This window comes from Paroedura picta, chromosome 8 (genome assembly GCF_049243985.1).
Source record: "Paroedura picta isolate Pp20150507F chromosome 8, Ppicta_v3.0, whole genome shotgun sequence".
Taxonomy (NCBI): Eukaryota; Metazoa; Chordata; class Lepidosauria; order Squamata; family Gekkonidae; genus Paroedura; species Paroedura picta.
In genome coordinates this window covers 35,854,460-35,871,329 of record NC_135376.1, presented here as the reverse complement: position 1 = coordinate 35,871,329, position 16,870 = coordinate 35,854,460, and the positions used below count along the sequence as shown (strand labels likewise).

At 40.6% G+C, this 16,870-nt stretch overlaps 1 protein-coding gene across 2 annotated transcripts in view; it reads left to right on the top strand.

The window, feature by feature from the left end:
• ANKMY1 (ankyrin repeat and MYND domain containing 1) overlaps positions 1-16,870 on the top strand; it is a 46,187-nt gene that overhangs the window by 4,564 nt on the left and 24,753 nt on the right. For both annotated transcript variants that reach the window (XM_077349007.1, XM_077349006.1), the window contains exons 3-10: positions 2,063-2,209; positions 3,319-3,788; positions 7,598-7,814; positions 9,438-9,602; positions 10,766-11,145; positions 11,902-12,073; positions 14,396-14,551; positions 15,590-15,736. In XM_077349007.1, coding sequence (XP_077205122.1) covers positions 2,063-2,209; positions 3,319-3,788; positions 7,598-7,814; positions 9,438-9,602; positions 10,766-11,145; positions 11,902-12,073; positions 14,396-14,551; positions 15,590-15,736 — 1,854 coding nt within the window. The remainder of the gene's footprint in view (positions 1-2,062; positions 2,210-3,318; positions 3,789-7,597; positions 7,815-9,437; positions 9,603-10,765; positions 11,146-11,901; positions 12,074-14,395; positions 14,552-15,589; positions 15,737-16,870) is intronic.

Sequence of the window (16,870 nt, the reverse complement as noted above, 5' to 3'; positions counted from 1 at the left end):
CATTGCTAGCATTGCCTGAGATCTAGCACCTGGCTCTTGAAGCTCTCACTATTTGGAAAGTGGAGAGCATATTGAAAGGACAGATAAGCTGTACCCCCAGGTGGAGACAGAATATCATGCATGGTGCTTTGAGTTTCATATATTATAATCTAAGGCTGCAGTACTATGTACACATATTTGGAAATAAGTTTCATTGAGCGCAGTGTAGATTACTTTTGAATAAGCTTATATAGGACTGATGATGGTGATATGTCTCTTTGGGCTCCTCGAGTCCAGCCTTTCTCAACCTTCTTACATTCTTTGGGCTTCAAGAAACCCTGAAAGAGATGTCAGCAGGCCATAGCTCCCTGCCACGCCCCTGGATGTCACATAGAATAATTAAAACATAGTTTGGAGGGGCCATACAGGCCATCTAGTCCAATCCCCTGTTCAATGCAGGATCAGCCTAAGTATCAAACCACTGCTTGAAGACCACCAGTGAGGGGGATCTCACCATCTCTTATTGCAGCCTATTCCACTGCTGAACTTCCTTATGAATCCACTCCCCAATATCTAGCCAGTATCATTCTACATGTAGTTTAAAGAAATTACTGTGGGTAATCCTCTGCTGGCAGCAGGAACTACTCCCTGCCCTTCTTCAAGTGGCAATCTTTCAGATACTTAAAAGAGAGCAATCATGTCCCCTTTCAACCACCTCTTCTTCATGCTGAACATTCCCGTCATCCTTTCCTCATAGGGTTTAGTCTCCAGGCCCCGGATCATCCTTGTTGCTCTCCTCTGCACCCTCTCAGTTTTGTCCACATCCTTTTTCAAGAGGGCTCCAGAACTGGACACACTATTCCAGATGTGGTCTGACCAGTGTGGTGTACAGCAAGACAATGACACTTTGTGGTTTTGATGTGATGCCTGATGATACATTTCAAGACTACATTCAACTTCTTTACCACTGCATCACACTGTCTACTCATATTTAGCTTACAGCCCACAAGTATTCTAAGATCCCATTCACACACACTGCTACCAGAAGTGTTTCTCCCATCCAGTATGTACACTTCTCATTTTTGTGACTCAGAAGTGGCATCACCCGGATACCCTCATTGGATTTTATATCACTAGGCTACTCCTATAGCACAGGAAGTGACAGCACAGAAATATTTTCAGATTATTTATGAACAGAACCATACTTGTACTCTGGTCCTGGCGACCAGTTTGCTATTCAACAAAGGGAGCCTGCAGAAACTGGGCTGGGACAGGCCTGTATTGATCTGCTACCCCCACCCCAACACCAAAAATGGGGCCAAAGCACACCTATCCCACTCTGTTCCCTCAGCATTTGAAACGGCTTAGCGGTCTACCGCTCTGGGCCAGGAATAGGGCTATAGCAAGCCTGCACGGCTTTGTCCCCCTGTCCTTCAGTTAAGTTTAAATGAGAATACTTACCTCTCTGGACTCCAGTCACTACCATGTTCGATGAGCCTCAACCAGCAAGCGTCTATATGGCTGGGGCTCCTTTGCTTCCCACCCCCTCTAAGCCCATATTTGGCCATTTTGAAAGGGGGTCAAGCATGACCATATATGGTCATATCATCTGATAATTTTTAAAAGATTATAAAAATTAATTAATGCCCACCCAGTTGGCAAAACCTCGGGGTTTCATGAAACTCCATTTGAGAAAGCCTGCTGTAGTTAAAACAGCCTGCATGCATCCTTTGCATCTTTGCATCTTCTGCATCATGCCCACATGTAGAAAATTAGATCCATTCTCTTTCAGTTACTAGCTTACCTCATAAACAAAGATATTTATAGTTATGGTTGAGCATTTAGCCTATATTTTGATGGCATCACATGACTTTTATGACTTTGACATGTTATTTCTGTGTTTATGTAGCTGTTCTGTTATCTGTGCATCTTCTACTATATGCTCCTTTGTTACAGGTACCCAAATTAACACAATTTCATATAATACAGTGCATTGATATTCTGTTTGCCATTGTTTTGAGGAACAGTTGTGGCTTGTATGTTTATATCTTTGTATTCGCATATTTTTTCTTTCTCGTTTCAGAGATATGAGGGCCAATTTTATAAAGATCATCGTCATGGCAAAGGTGTTTACTTTTGGCCTGATGGCTCCAAATTCACTGGGTCATTTTATCTTAGCCATAAAGAAGGCTATGGTACCATGGAATATAAAGATGGAAGAATATATCAGGTAATTAGACAGAAGCAGGATAGTGTTGCTATAGCATGCTGATTACAGAATCCATGTTTTCTGCTGATGTTTATTTTTCTTAGCAGTGCAGAGTTATTTATTTATTTTATTAATTACATTTATATACCTCCCCTAAGGCTCAGGGCGGTTCACATAGAACATAAACAAGAACAATATATCAAACTCAGTGATTATAACAAATAGGTTAGTACAAACTTGCTTATTTAAAATGGCAAAATTAATATATTGCAGTCAGTGTATAGTTTGTTCAGTACCAAGAACAGCGTTGGATACACATTGAACTGGTGAACTACAGTTAGTCTTTGCAGTATTAAGAAAATGGGAGGTTGTGGCTTCTGGACATATCTTGTCTCTTTTCCCCTGGTACAGATTGTACCAGAAAGAAGTACGGTAAGACTGAGAGATTAGTATATTGGTCTGCACTGTGGTGAAGGTGGAACTTGGGAAGAAGCCACAATTAAGTTTGTTCATCTGATGCTGACTTTGGTCAGTTAAACGACTTCAAACCATGGCTTGAGGTCCTGTTTTAACTGTCCCTAGTTGGTGCATTGAGTGATCATACCAACTATTAGGAATGGGTATAAACAGAAAAATCCTGAAAATGGGAGGGAGCAAAACGGATGGGTTAAATGCTGGCAGCATTATTCCTAACAGTTGATGGGTGGACCTGCCAAACCGTTAAGTTTAAATGGCTGGCAGCCATTTCACCAGTCGGTTTTGTTTCCAGTTGCTTCCAAGCAGGGGGAAGCAAAATCAACCAGTGAAATGGCTTGCAGGTGGATGTACATTTGCAGGAATGTCAGCCTAATAGTGTGGTGGATGTGCCCATCAGCTGTTAGGCAGAAATTAAGTCATTCCACTGGTCTGTTTTGCCAAGCAAAAGACCAGTAAATGTTTGGGGAAGGTTTGGAGGATTTGATCTGGGCCAAGTTCATGCCAAATGTTGGTTCATGAACTGGTCTATATTTGTTTATATTTGAACCTCTAATATGTTCATTCCAGTGTTGTGTTTAGGCAATCTATACACATTATTTGTGGAAATACACTTACAAGTGTGTTTTTCCACATGCTTTTTTCTTCTTCTGTAGGGACTTTACAAGACTGATGAGCGATTTGGACCAGGGATTGAAAGCTATCCAGATAATAGTCAAGATGTTGGCTTGTGGCATCGAAAACACATAATTAAATTGTGTACTGAAATTCCTGGGCATTTTTCTCTTCTGGAGTTCCCAGAACTCAATATCTATTTTGAAGCTGAAGACAATAAACAATATATTTCTGAAGAGAACACTGGAATGTGGAACCTAAATGAGGAGAAGGATCCATTTTTCTACAGCTACAAAAGCCTTCTCTTAAATGATGACACCTACACATTGCCTGAAAAGATGTTTATATACTCAATTGATGCAGATCATCTTCCTCTTACTCGGACTTTCAAGAAAGAATTTGATTCCAGTTACTTCAAGAGAAATAAACGATTGCCTTATGAAAAACTATGGCCAATTACCAATATAACTCCTTTTATGGTCAAAATGCAGAAGCACATCTATAAATATAGGTAAGCTTTGATAGGTGGGTTGAAGTGGGTGATGGGGAAATTCGATCTTTTAAATTTAGTGCATGGAAATACTGTGTTCTGGAGTGTTAACTGTTAGTTACACCTTTTCTTTCTAGCTGTGTACTGCAGTTCAACTTGCATGATTTAAAAAAAAAAACAACCTTACACTATCTGTTCTTTCACTGCTGCTGAATTACAAGAATACAGCTTTGATCTAGCTTTCACCAAAGAGTCAGCGTCTTGCCACTGCTTTTATCCCCCCCCCCCTCCAATCCTACTAATGGTGGCTCTGTTTGTCAGAGTGTGGTGATAAAAATGTAACTTGGGGTACAGCAGCAGTGAAAAAAGCAAACACCCCACTGGGGATTATTAGGAAAGAGACTGAAAATAAAATGTCCAATATTGTCATGACTCACTTGGAAAAATGTTATAGTTTTGGTCACCATATTTCAGAGGATATTGAAGAATTGAAAAAAGTGCAGAAGATGGCAGCCAAGATGATTAAGGGGTTGGAGTACTGTTCCTATGAGGAAAATCTGTAGAGTCTGAGAATTTTTATTTTTGAAAAAATATGACCCAGGTTGGGGTTCACAATAAAGGTTTATATACATGTGGTAGAGAAAGAGGAAAGAGAGAATGTTTTTCCCCATTCTGTAATACTAGAAATGGATGGGAGCAATGAAGTTGATGGGCAGTAGATTGAGGACAAACAAAAGAAAATACTTACTGGCTCAATTAGTAATTAAATTGTAGATTTTACTGGCGCTGGATAGCTATGAGTATAGAGTATAGAATCATAGAGTTGGAAGGGGCCATACAGGCCATCTAGTCCAACCCCCTGCTCAACGCAGGATCAGCCCTAAGCATCCTAAAGCATCCAAGAAAAGTGTGTATCCAACCTTTGCTTGAAGACTTCCAGTGAGGGGGCGCTCACCACCTCCTTAGGCAGCCTATTCCACTGCTGAACTACTCTGACTGTGAAAAACTTTTTCCTTATATCTAGCCTATATCGTTGTACTTGAAGTTTAAACCCATTACTGCGTGTCCTCTCCTCTGCAGCCAGCAGAAACAGCATCCTGCCCTCCTCCAAGTGACAACCTTTCAAATACTTAAAGAGGGCTAATCATGTCCCCTCTCAACCTCCTTTTCTCCAGGCTGAACATTCCCAAGTCCCTCAACCTATCTTCATAGGGCTTGGTCCCTTGGCCCCAGATCATCTTCGTCGCTCTCCTCTGCACCCTTTCAATTTTATCGATGTCCTTCTTGAAGTGAGGCCTCCAGAACTGCACACAGTACTCCAGGTGTGGTCTGACCAGTGCCGTATACAATGGGACTATGACATCTTGTGATTTTGATGTGATGCCTCTATTGATACAGCCCAAAATGTTATTTGCCTTTTTTACCGCTGCATCACACTGCCTGCTCATGTTTAGTTTACAATCCACAAGTACCTCAAGGTCTCGTTCACACACAGTGCTACCTAGAAGCGTATCCCCCATCCAGTAGGCATGCTTTTCATTTTTCTGACCCAGATGCAGAACTTTACACTTATCTTTATTAAATTGCATCTTGTTCTCATTTGCCCATTTTTCCATTGTGTTCAGATCTTGTTGAACTCTGTCTCTATCTTCCGGAGTATTTGCCAGTCCTCCCAATTTGGTGTCATCTGCAAACTTGATGAGTAGTCCCTCCACCCCCTCATCTAGATCATTAATAAATATGTTAAAAAGTACCGGGCCGAGCACCGAACCCTGAGGTACCCCGCTACTCACCTCTCTCCAGTCTGATGAAACACCATTGACAACAACTCTTTGAGTGCGGTTCTCTAACCAATTCCCTATCCACCTAACGATCTGAAAATCCAGATTGCAGTCCTTCAACTTATCCATCAGAACATCTTGGGGAACCTTGTCAAAAGCTTTACTAAAATCCAAGTAAATGACATCAACCAAATTTCCCCGATCCAGCAAACCTGTTACTTGGTCAAAAAAGGAAACTAGGTTGGTCTGGCAGGACCTGTTGGAGACAAATCCATGCTGACTTCCTTGGATCACCAAATTGTCCTCCAGATGTTTGCAGATCGCTCCCTTTAATATCTGCTCCATTATCTTCCCCACAACAGAGGTCAGACTCACTGGTCTGTAGTTTCCCGGGTCATCCTTCCTCCCTTTTTTGAAGATCGGAATAACGTTTGCTCTTTTCCAGTCCTCCGGGACATCTCCAGTCCTTAAAGAGGTTCCGAAGATGATGGACAAGGGCTGTGCAAGTTCTCTGGAAAGTTCTTTGAGTACTCTCGGGTGCATTTCATCTGGACCAGGGGATTTGAACTCATCCAGTGCAGCTAAATGCCTCTCGACAACCTCTCTATCCATGTTAACCTGCCACCCAGACACTATCCTTTGGCTACAGCCATCTCTAGATGTGCCTAAACACTTTGACCTGTGGGAAAAAACAGATGTAAAATAGGCACTAAGCCTTTCTGCTTTCTCTGCATCTTTCATTAGCGTTTGTCCATCCGCACCCAACAGCGGGCCTATTGCCTCTTTTACTTTACGTTTGCTCCTCACGTAACTGAAAAATCTTTTCTTGTTACAATGGGCTTCCCTGGCCAATCTCAGCTCACTCTCAGCTTTGGCCTTTCTGATGATTGATCTACAGTGCCTAGTAACCTGTAGGTACTCTTCTTTAGAGCTCTGACCTTCCCTCCATTTCCTGAACATTTTCCTTTTCTTTCTTAGTTCCTCTTGAAGTTCTCTGTTCATCCAAATAGGCTTCTTAGAGCTCCTGCAGTGCTTTCGTATTTCTGGAATAGTCATTGATTGAGCATGCAATAGCTCTTGTTTGAGTAGCGCCCACCCTTCACATGCTCCCTTCCCTTCCAGCATTCTCGTCCATGGTATGACACTCATCATGTCTCTGAGTTTATTAAAGTTTGCCCTACGAAAATCCAAAATCCGCGTCTGGCTACAAGCTTCCTTGGCTCCCCATCTCAAAAGGAATTCTATGAGGACATGGTCACTTCCCCCTAGGGTCCCCACCTCCTTCACCTCATCCACCAACTCTTGCCTGTTGGTCAGTATTAAGTCCAGTATGGCTGAACCTCTTGTGGGTTCATCTACCATTTGATAAATGAAATTGTCAGCCAGGCAGGTGAGAAACTTGCATGACTGAGGACGCTTCGCAGAGTTTGTTTCCCAGCACACATCTGGGAAATTGAAGTCACCCATGATGACAAGGTCCTGCCGTTTGGATATTTTCTCAAGCTGCTCACAAAGTGCAGCATCCACATCCTCTCGTTGGTCAGGCGGTCGGTAGCAGACACCAACCACCACACTGTTTGTGTGGAGTATAGATGGCTCTTGAATAGGATTGGGAAGATACATAGAGGAGAAGCCAATCAATTGCTACTAGACATGATGCCTAGTGGGAGCCTTCAGTGCTAGGAGGTAGCATTGGGGGTAGCCATGGCCTCTGTTGAAATGGGATGCTAGACTAGATGAAAGAGTGGTCTGATGCATCAGGGCTGTTATGTGAGTTTCTGTTTGCAGTGTGAACTAATGTATCCTAGACAAGGTTTATTAATTAAAATATAAATGTCCAACCCTTCCCTCCATTCATAGAGACTAAGAGCAGACACATTTTACATAAAGTGTTGACATAATTATCCACATGTGCATGAGAAAGGAGAATTATGCACCCTTTTAGCTGAAGAAAGGCATGGCATAGAGAATATTTTGGGGAAGTTAGGACCATGGAGGTTATATACTTGAATTGTCTTACTGTTCCATGTTGTTATTGCTCACATCTAGGCACTGTCAGGCAGACATTGACTGGGATATTAGCTTCATTCTTGAAGGCCATCGGAATGGTTTGGGACTCAAAGGTCCCAAAGAACTTGCATCTGAACAGTTGATTGAGAAGTCAGCAGAAGGAGACTATTGCAGAGTGTATACAATTCTGAAGGAAAACCTAGCTCATCCAGACATAGCTGATGTACATGGCTACACGGCTCTTGCTGCTGCTGCTGTAAGACTTCAAATCTTATTACATGTCTTATTCTGCCTTAAGACAAAATGGTTTGAATTTAGATATCTCTTTCCTACTGTGACAAGAGCCTCTTGTGGCGCAGAGTGGTAAGGCAGCAGACATGCAGTCTGAAAGCTCTGCCCATGAGGCTGGGAGTTCGATCCCAGCAGCCGGCTCAAGGTTTACTCAGCCTTCCATCCTTCCGAGGTCGGTAAAATGAGTACCCAGCTTGCTGGGGGGTAAACGGTAATGACTGGGGAAGGCAATGGCAAACCACCCCGTATTGAGTCTGCCATGAAAACGCTAGAGGGCGTCACCCCAAGGGTCAGACATGACTCGGTGCTTGCACAGGGGATACCTTTACCTTTTACCTTACTGTGATAATATGCCACTGTGAAAAAAATGATGATAAATTTCATAACAGGAGGTTTGGACATAGCAAATTCAGGAGGAACCTCCTGTTCATCAACATGAAATTTTATCTGTGCAGAGATGTGATTCTCAAACTTTTTGGGACAACTGCCCCCATGATTCCATAAAGCCATCTTCAGTGCCCCATCCTATCCTGTTCAGAATAATGGTTTGGATGACCCACTAAGAAAAATAAAAATAAAATTCAAATAAACAAATATTATGCAATAATAATTATTGTAGATTTATTCAAAATCCTATTAAAGCAATTTAATTTATTCAATATAGTGGATGAACTTGATCCAGTAATATCAGTTTTTCAAAGTCTGATAGTCATTTAGCAAGAATCTTAGAAATCATATTTAGTAGCTACTTTACTGTTCAGTAAATTCTTAATGTGATGGATGGACTTAATGAAGTGATACCAGTTTCCCTATGTCACTTCGTGGGAGTCTTAGATCACAATGTTTAGTAATCTGAACTTAGTTTCTTTGCTTGGATAGTTGGATGACCACACTAAAGCCACCTTCTAAGGAGCCTCTTAACTACTCTCCATAGTGCAAGACACAAATCAGAAATTTACTTCTGTAACCAAAATTCTTGGTATGATTTCTTAAACAGTGAATTCATCTCAGTGTCATATTGTAGCTCAGTTTATTCTTCCTTCACTATCCCAAGTTCCTCAGTATCCGAAAATGGATTTTTTTTACTCATTTGCTATTTCCATGGGAGGAAAATTCTCAAATTGCCCAGACATATCTTGATGTAGCATATCCAAATGGCCACAAAGAAACTTGCAGATCATCATTTTGTATCCCATGACAGCCTATTTTGCCTTTGAATAGATTTAACTTGGAAATAAGCATAGGGAAGACAGATTGATCTCATTTCCTTGCAGCTGCAAATTTATTTCATTGAACTATGTTTTGATAAATAGGCAGTGTCATACCTGATCATTTTGTGTCCATCACTGAGCAAAACATTTGTGTCTTCAAAAAAGAAATTGTTGGATTGTCCTGGTCACATCCTTCATGTAATCCAGAGGGCAGTACTGCCCACTTTGGGAACCACTGATGTAGGATATGTCTCTGTCTGTAAAGCAAAACTTACAACCTGAAACTTTTAACTCAAATTAAGGTTGGAAAAATATTAGAATTCAGAAGAAGACATTACTCCTGTATGAAAATGACTCAGTTTTTCTCCCTTTGGCAGATAAATTACCAAGATGATATCATCAATCTTCTTCTCGATAACGGGGCTGATGTGAATAAATGCAGTGATGAAGGATTATCAGCTCTATCTATGTGTATTATTCATTATTTCCCTGCAGAATCATTTCAGCCCAATATTGCTGAAAGGAATATTTCTAGAAATGAGGTCAGTCTTTCATAAATCTGTAAGTCAGAAATATAGTCATGTGAAGTGCATACCAGTTTTTTTCCCAACAAGCTCCTACAGGTTTACATTATTTACTTGACTGATTTTGCTACTCACTCAAAGCTGATTGAGTTCAAGATGTAATAACAGTTGGGCAGCTGCTTTGTTTGGCATCCCAGGACTGTCTTGGAGTTGAATGAATTACTCCCCTTGTTGTGTAGTTAAGCGAAGTGTTGGAACACAATACAGGGCACAACTGTCACATGACTTAGATTAATGGTTGTGGTGGCTGCTAAAAGAAAATACATTTCAAAATCAGAAGGTCTTTGAGAAAGTGCAGTTTATAAAAAAGCAGGAAAATTCTGACATGGCCATGAGATATATATTCAAAGCTTTAATTTCTTCAATGCTATATACTAGCGTGGAATGCAACATGTTAAATTATTATGTATGGTGTTGAAGAGCGATTTGAGATGTGTGGGCAGTGGTAGCAGTTTCTAAGTGTCAAGAAACATCTGCCAGTCTTCCTCAAGTTATAACCTCCATAATATGACCTCGCTAGGGGTTCTATTAAAGTTGTTCTATTGAAATTGTTCAACAAGTTAATTATGGTAACCTGTTAAACTTATATTCACTATTAGAATTGTATTGATATATTGTTTGACTGTTATTAATGTATGGCATTCTGTGTATTCCACAAAGTTCCCATGTAAACCGCCCTGGGCCGTATGGGAGGGTGGTATAAAAATCTAAGAAAATAAATAAACAAATAAAAAGAAAGGACAGTTTGTAGCTGACTTCCTTTACGTGGTCCTCACTCCCACCACCATCATGTATGAACTGATGCAGGACAGGTTTCTTTTGTAATATGTTCCTTATACAAGTGGGGTGACAAAAATGGGTATCAGATTTATACATTCATGAAAATGGGGTTTTTACCAAGTATCCTTTCTGGTTTTAAAACAGTTTCAAGACTTTCTCAGTGTGATAAACATTTTGAGTGTGTACAGGCAGTGTTTATTGAATAAAATTCTTAATGTAGATTGGTTAGACTGTTGCTATATTTTCTGAAGATGTATATATTAAAATTCAAACTGATAATAATGAAATTGGTCAAGAATGGCCCCTTTGTTTGAAATATACCTTATGTTTCCCTTATATAGGAACCAGAAGAAACAAGTTTAGGGACACAGTCAGAGGCTCCTCAACTTTCTCCAGATGCTACAGAATATAACGAATCCTCCAGCTCTGCCTGTGCATCTGCTGGAGGAGTAGCTGTCTCTGGTGATAAGACAGATTCTGGTGCAGTGTCTGTAACTAAGCCATCAGAAGATAGGGAATCTCAAGCTGAAGAAAAGAGGACTGTGTGCAGCACTGAGACCCATTGTGGTGTTTACAACTTTAAAATGAATGTTACCACAGAAATGTTGCAGCTTGGTGCAGCTGTTCTCAGCCAACAAATGTTGAACGTACCCTACACCCCTGATGTTGGGGAAATTGATCATAAAGGCCTATTGAGAAGGATGGCAATATCTATAACAGAGTAAGTGGCTGCAAAAGAAGACAGAGGAACCATTTTCAGGCGTAAGCCAGGGTTGCCCATGGAGTACCGTAATGTGCCACATGGAGGGTGGGCCAGCATGGGAGAGGGCTAGTGATATTACCAGGCTCCTGTAGGCTAATTTGCTTATTGCCTAGTCTGTCTACATTGCTGCTCATCTTCCTCTTCTTCTGAAAAAAAATTAGTGTGAGATATTCACAACAATTAAAAGAATAGCCAAAACATACTTCCAGTCTTCAAAAAACACGGACAGATGTTATATGTAGGTATCTCAGTGCAAAGAAATTATGTATGCAATTTAACTGATCAGCGTTTGAAATGTTGCAGCCAAATACAAAGCAGGGGGTTGGGTTTTTTTGCAGTGGAAGATTGGTTGAGACAACAGATTACAGCAATTACATTCTTGAAGGGTTTTTTGTGTGATATATTGTACATAATTATAATATTTATTGTGCTAAGTTTTGAAATCATTCAACAGGCTTCTGTGATCATTGTGAATTTCAGGCCTTTGTCTTGTCCAATCATATCCAGAAAATTGGTTCCTGTGTCTGGTTTGCATTCGCCTTTTTCCAATTCTTACACTGACAGACTGGAGTAAGTCTGAATAGGATTGCTTTTGAATGCAGTCCAGCTTTATTCCGCAATGCTAGCACTGTAGGGTTAGAAATGCTGTTATTTTAATAATGTTATAAGAGATTTTAACAGTTGATCAGACTTATTATCTTCTGCTGCTTTTAGGCACAAAAAGAAATTGGCTACAATCAAACTGCTCCTAAAGAGAGGCGCAGATCCCAATATAAGCTGCAACCCTATGCACGTCCTTTTCTTTGCTGTGAAATGTGCAGATGTCAAAGTAGTGAAGTTACTTTTAGAAGCTGGAGCAAGGACAGATATAAAACTTCCAGCCAGAGTAAGGATGACCAGTTGGCTCGATCAATATCAATACAAAGCAGTAGAATGCGATATCAGGCACTAAAGGTATTAATTTTAGAGTCTATTTCAAGCTGGCATAGCTTGAGATCCATCAGCCCAAGTAAGGTCCCCCATTCAGGGATGGTAGCTTGCCATATGCTTGACAGTTCATGTTTTTACAGTTCATGTCAAAGTTGGAAATCCAAACCAGGAGAATCACTGAGCCCTTAATAGTTGCTTTTATATTTATCTTAATAGATCATAGATTGTGCAGCCCTCATGTACTGAAATCCTAGCTTACAGATTCAGGTTTGGGATGTCAATAAGTAATTTTTGAATTGATCTGTTCAGTTGACTATTAAAATACCCCTCTCTCTAAAATTAGGTATTTAGGAATATATTTAGGAAACCAAAGCTGATATAACATTTCTAGGTGTGTTTTTTATAAAAACCAGAATAGCTTTTAAAGAATACTTCGTTTTTAAAACTGTATACTCTGAATTTAAAATACGTCCTACAGTATCTGCACACAAAGTGATTTATGTCATTAAGGGCATCTACTGTATTGTTTTTGCAACTTTTTTTTTCCAAGTGAGCAACCCTTATGATAATTGAAATGCCCTTTTGGTGATGTGTGAATAAACACATACTATCTCTTTTTCACCCTTTGCTGTGCAGTGTCATTATGGCAACGATAGCTACAGCCACATGTGGCAATAACAGTTGCAGCCAGTTCAGTAGTACCCCCATATCTTGTTTCATTCATCCATTTTAGAGCAACAATTGCCTCATGATACAGAGATAAATTTAGTATCTGCTTTGCCTTGCAGTTTTATCAGTGTGGAAAACTTGTTTTACAAAAGATCCACTATCTCCAGACTCTTTCCCCGTAACTGGATCATATTCCAAATGAGTTTAGTTGGTTTCCACATGGGAAAAAAATCAATAATGTAGAAGGTCCAGTAATAATTTTGTGTAAAGTGAGCTGGACCTTGGGCTGCAAAGGCTGTGAAGATGTGTTAGGCATGTGGAGAAGCTTTTTTCCTTTCAGAAATGTGGTAGGGAATGTTCCCAAAGAAAGGGTCAGGTGGGAAGTCTTGCTTTGACAAAGTCTTTTGAGACTGAATCATACAATCATAGGGTTGGAAGTGACCGCAAAGTGCAGGGAATTCACAACTACTTGCCCACTCACAGTGACACAAATTACATGCCCAGATGATGTCCCCGCAAAAAAACCCCGCAAAAAAAATCCATGGCCAGCGTGGCCTGAGATTTTCCTAAATAGACCCATGATTCCTGGACTGGTTTTACAACCTTCATTATAGATGTCTGTCCCATCCATCCAATGGAGTAAGATCTGAGACATCACAGGTTTGAATTCTCACTCTCCCATAAAGAGTGGCCTTGGACCAGGTGCACATTCTCATCCTTGCCTACCTCATAGCATTTTTTGAAGAATAAAAATGCTGGCGAGGTCCCGCTGGGGAGGGTTCCATTGGGGAGCATAATGGGGTAGAAATGAAATAAAATAATATGAAAATATAATAAAAGGGTTCTAGTTTTTCAACACAGAAGTATCAGGCAATTATAGAATCATAGAGTTGGAAGGGGCCATACAGACCATCTAGTCCAACCCCCGGCTCAACGCAGTATCAGCCCAAAGCATCCTAAAGCATCCAAGAAAAGTGTGTATCCAACCTTTGCTTGAAGACTGCCAGTGAGGGGGAGCTCACCACCTCCTTAGGCAGCCTATTCCACTGCTGAACTACTCTGACTGTGAAAATCTTTTTCCTGATATCTAGCCTATATCGTTGTACTTGTAGTTTAAACCCATTACAGCGTGTCCTTTCCTCTGCAGCCAATGGGAACAGCATCCTGCCCTCCTCCAAATGACAGCCTTTCAAATACTTAAAGAGGACTATCATGTCCCCCTCTCAACCTCCTTTTCTCCAGCCTGAACATTCCCAAGTCCCTCAGCCTATCTTCATAGGGCTTGGTCCCTTGCCCCCAGATCATCTTCGTCGCTCTCCTCTGTACCCTTTCAATTTTATCTACGTCCTTCTTGAAGTGAGGCCTCCAGAACTGCACACAATACTCCAGGTGTGGTCTGACCAGTGCCGTATACAATGGGACTATGACATCTTGTGATTTTGATTCTGCTACCTTGGTTTTGGTGTTTTTAATTTTAAAGCTTTAATCCTAGCTAAAATGGTTCATATACATTTTAAGCTAGCTCTTAGCTATGAGCTACTGTGCTGGGGACACACAGTTAAATGTTAATGTGATTGATTTGTGAGTAAATATAGCATTTATTTTCCAGCTTGGTGGTGTGGCTCCTCTTCATATTGCTGCTGCCCTTTCTGGTGGAGAAGGGGTTACAATAACAGAATTGCTTCTTCATTCAGTAACAGACCCTGATGTTAGGGCAGAAGATGAGGATTACATATATAGCCAAGACAGGATTGGCCTCCAGAAGGTATGTTTGTCTTACTCCAACACTGCCATTTAGGTCTATAGCAGGGGTAGTCAAACTGCGGCCCTCCAGATGTCCATGAACTACAATTCCCAGGAGCCCCCTGCCAGCGTTTGCTGGCAGGGGGCTCCTGGAAATTGTAGTCCATGGACATCTGGAGGGCCGCAGTTTGACTACCCCTGGTCTATAGAGTAGAATTGATCAAGCACTTTTTTTTTTTTTGCAAAGTGATATGAAAAACAGTTGCCCTGGAACACACAAATTCTCCTATTTTATTTATTATCAAACTTATAGACAGCCTCTATCAGATCCGCTGTTTCAGGGTGGTTTACAACACTTAATAAATACAATAGGAATTAAAATAATTAAAATAGTTTTTACAAAGCAGCCAAACTTTAGGAAGCAGATGGTGGAAAGAGCTATCTGAATCATGTAACTGCTTCTGAATAAAACAAACATAAAATGGAATCAGTGATATACAGTTTGGTTCACTGAGTCCTAAACCTCTGTTCCATGACCAAAAGTGTGATTCTAAGCAGAGCTGTGCCCTTCTAAGCTTGTTGACTTCAGTAGACCTTTAAAGATGCAATTCTGCTTAGGGTGGCATTGGTAGTCTATCTGTCTGTCCACTTTCCTTGCTTAGATGCTATGCAGGCTAGGAGTCTATGGACCTGACCATGAGCATCTCCAGGCAGAATGGTCTCAAAGTAGACTTTTGTCCAACACCTGGAGTGCTGGTACCAGTCTGAGCAGAAATAACAGGATTACATGAAACACTAATTTGATTCAGTAAGCTGTTCATATGTACTGCACTGTTTGTTCATCGAATACATGTAGCTCTGAAGGGGGCAGCACTTTTTACTGTGCCTTAGAATATTTGTGCAGTGTAAGTTGCTGAGGGGACCTGAAGAGGAAATAATCACCTCTAAGGGGTAGTTCAGAGAGGACAATTCCTAATTCCATCATAGAGAACAGACTATGACCTCTTGGAATCCTTGGAGCCATTTTCATTTGTGATTTCCTTTCCCACTGCCCCTGTAGGCAGAGCCTCCTGAATCTTCATCAGTGATTAAGCTATTTAATGAACCTGGACCTCCTAAAGGCTTTTACACAGAATGTGCCATTCTCCCAGAGGAAGGTGGGAGGACACCCCTTCATATTGCGTGTGAGAGGGACGACAGTCATAAGGTAAGTGGGAACCATGGAAATCTTTTCTGTCAAACTGAAGTATTTTGCAAGCATCTGTGATCTTTACCCCTTCCAGTCTTTCAGATGTTACCTTGGTAAGGAAATCAAGTTTTAAAAGTGGAACTTTAATATTTATTTTCTATGAGAAACATCCAACTGCCTCTTACTTTGCTAATATTGATGCTTTGATCTCAAAGCCTTAGGACCTAGTAGTTTAAGGAATTTCAGTCATCTGGAACTGGCATTCAGGCTGCAACATTAAATCAAAAGCTCGATACCTACAGCCAGATGAACAGTCAGCACTGACCCACCAGCAATCTTTTCTTCTGCAGGACACAGATATCCTGCACAGGAATCTGAATTCTTGACCAAGAATTCCAGATTTCCAGGATGGACAACTATTTGTGTTGCATTTTTATTAGATTAGTAGTTTTGTTAAGACATTTTAAAAATAATTTAAACAAAGGCATTATTACATGAAGTCCTGTATTTTTTTGATAGTTACATATGAAAGAAAATAAAGGTCTCCCTAAATCTAATGGATGAGTGAAACCTGTGTAGAAGACAGTGTGCAAGACATTGTTTTATTGTGCCTATTCATTCTCTCTTTCAAACTATTTGCATCCTTAGAGTTCAACAGTAGGGACATGATATGTTCAGTCCAGTCTTGCAAGATAAGGAATCCATGCAGCAGTGCCCTGCCACTGGCATACACAAAGCCTTCTTTTTTTTGTGATGAGAGAAATTAATGCTAAAGAAGTTAAAGAAAACGTGTGTGTTTCAAGGCTGTTGCATACCCAAATCTCATTTATTCAGACCAAAAGCAGAGTGAATGCAATGCAGGTCAGGAGCTTGGATTTTGAGAGTTAAGCTGGAGTTTCAGCAACAAACAGAAGAAGAATTCTGCAATGTAGAAGCTTGTGGTTGAAGACCAGTCATCTACAGGACAGCAAGCATCCCTTGAGATTTGAGAGGAGACACCATTTCATTTCATTTCTGTGCTTACATTTTGAATGAGGTGCTCCACTGACAAGGTTATTCACAAGAAATAGTAGAATCTCACATACAAAATTCAAATCTCGAGGAATAATATCCCAGCTGTTGAGTTATGCTTTGATGAAGGACTTGATGCAA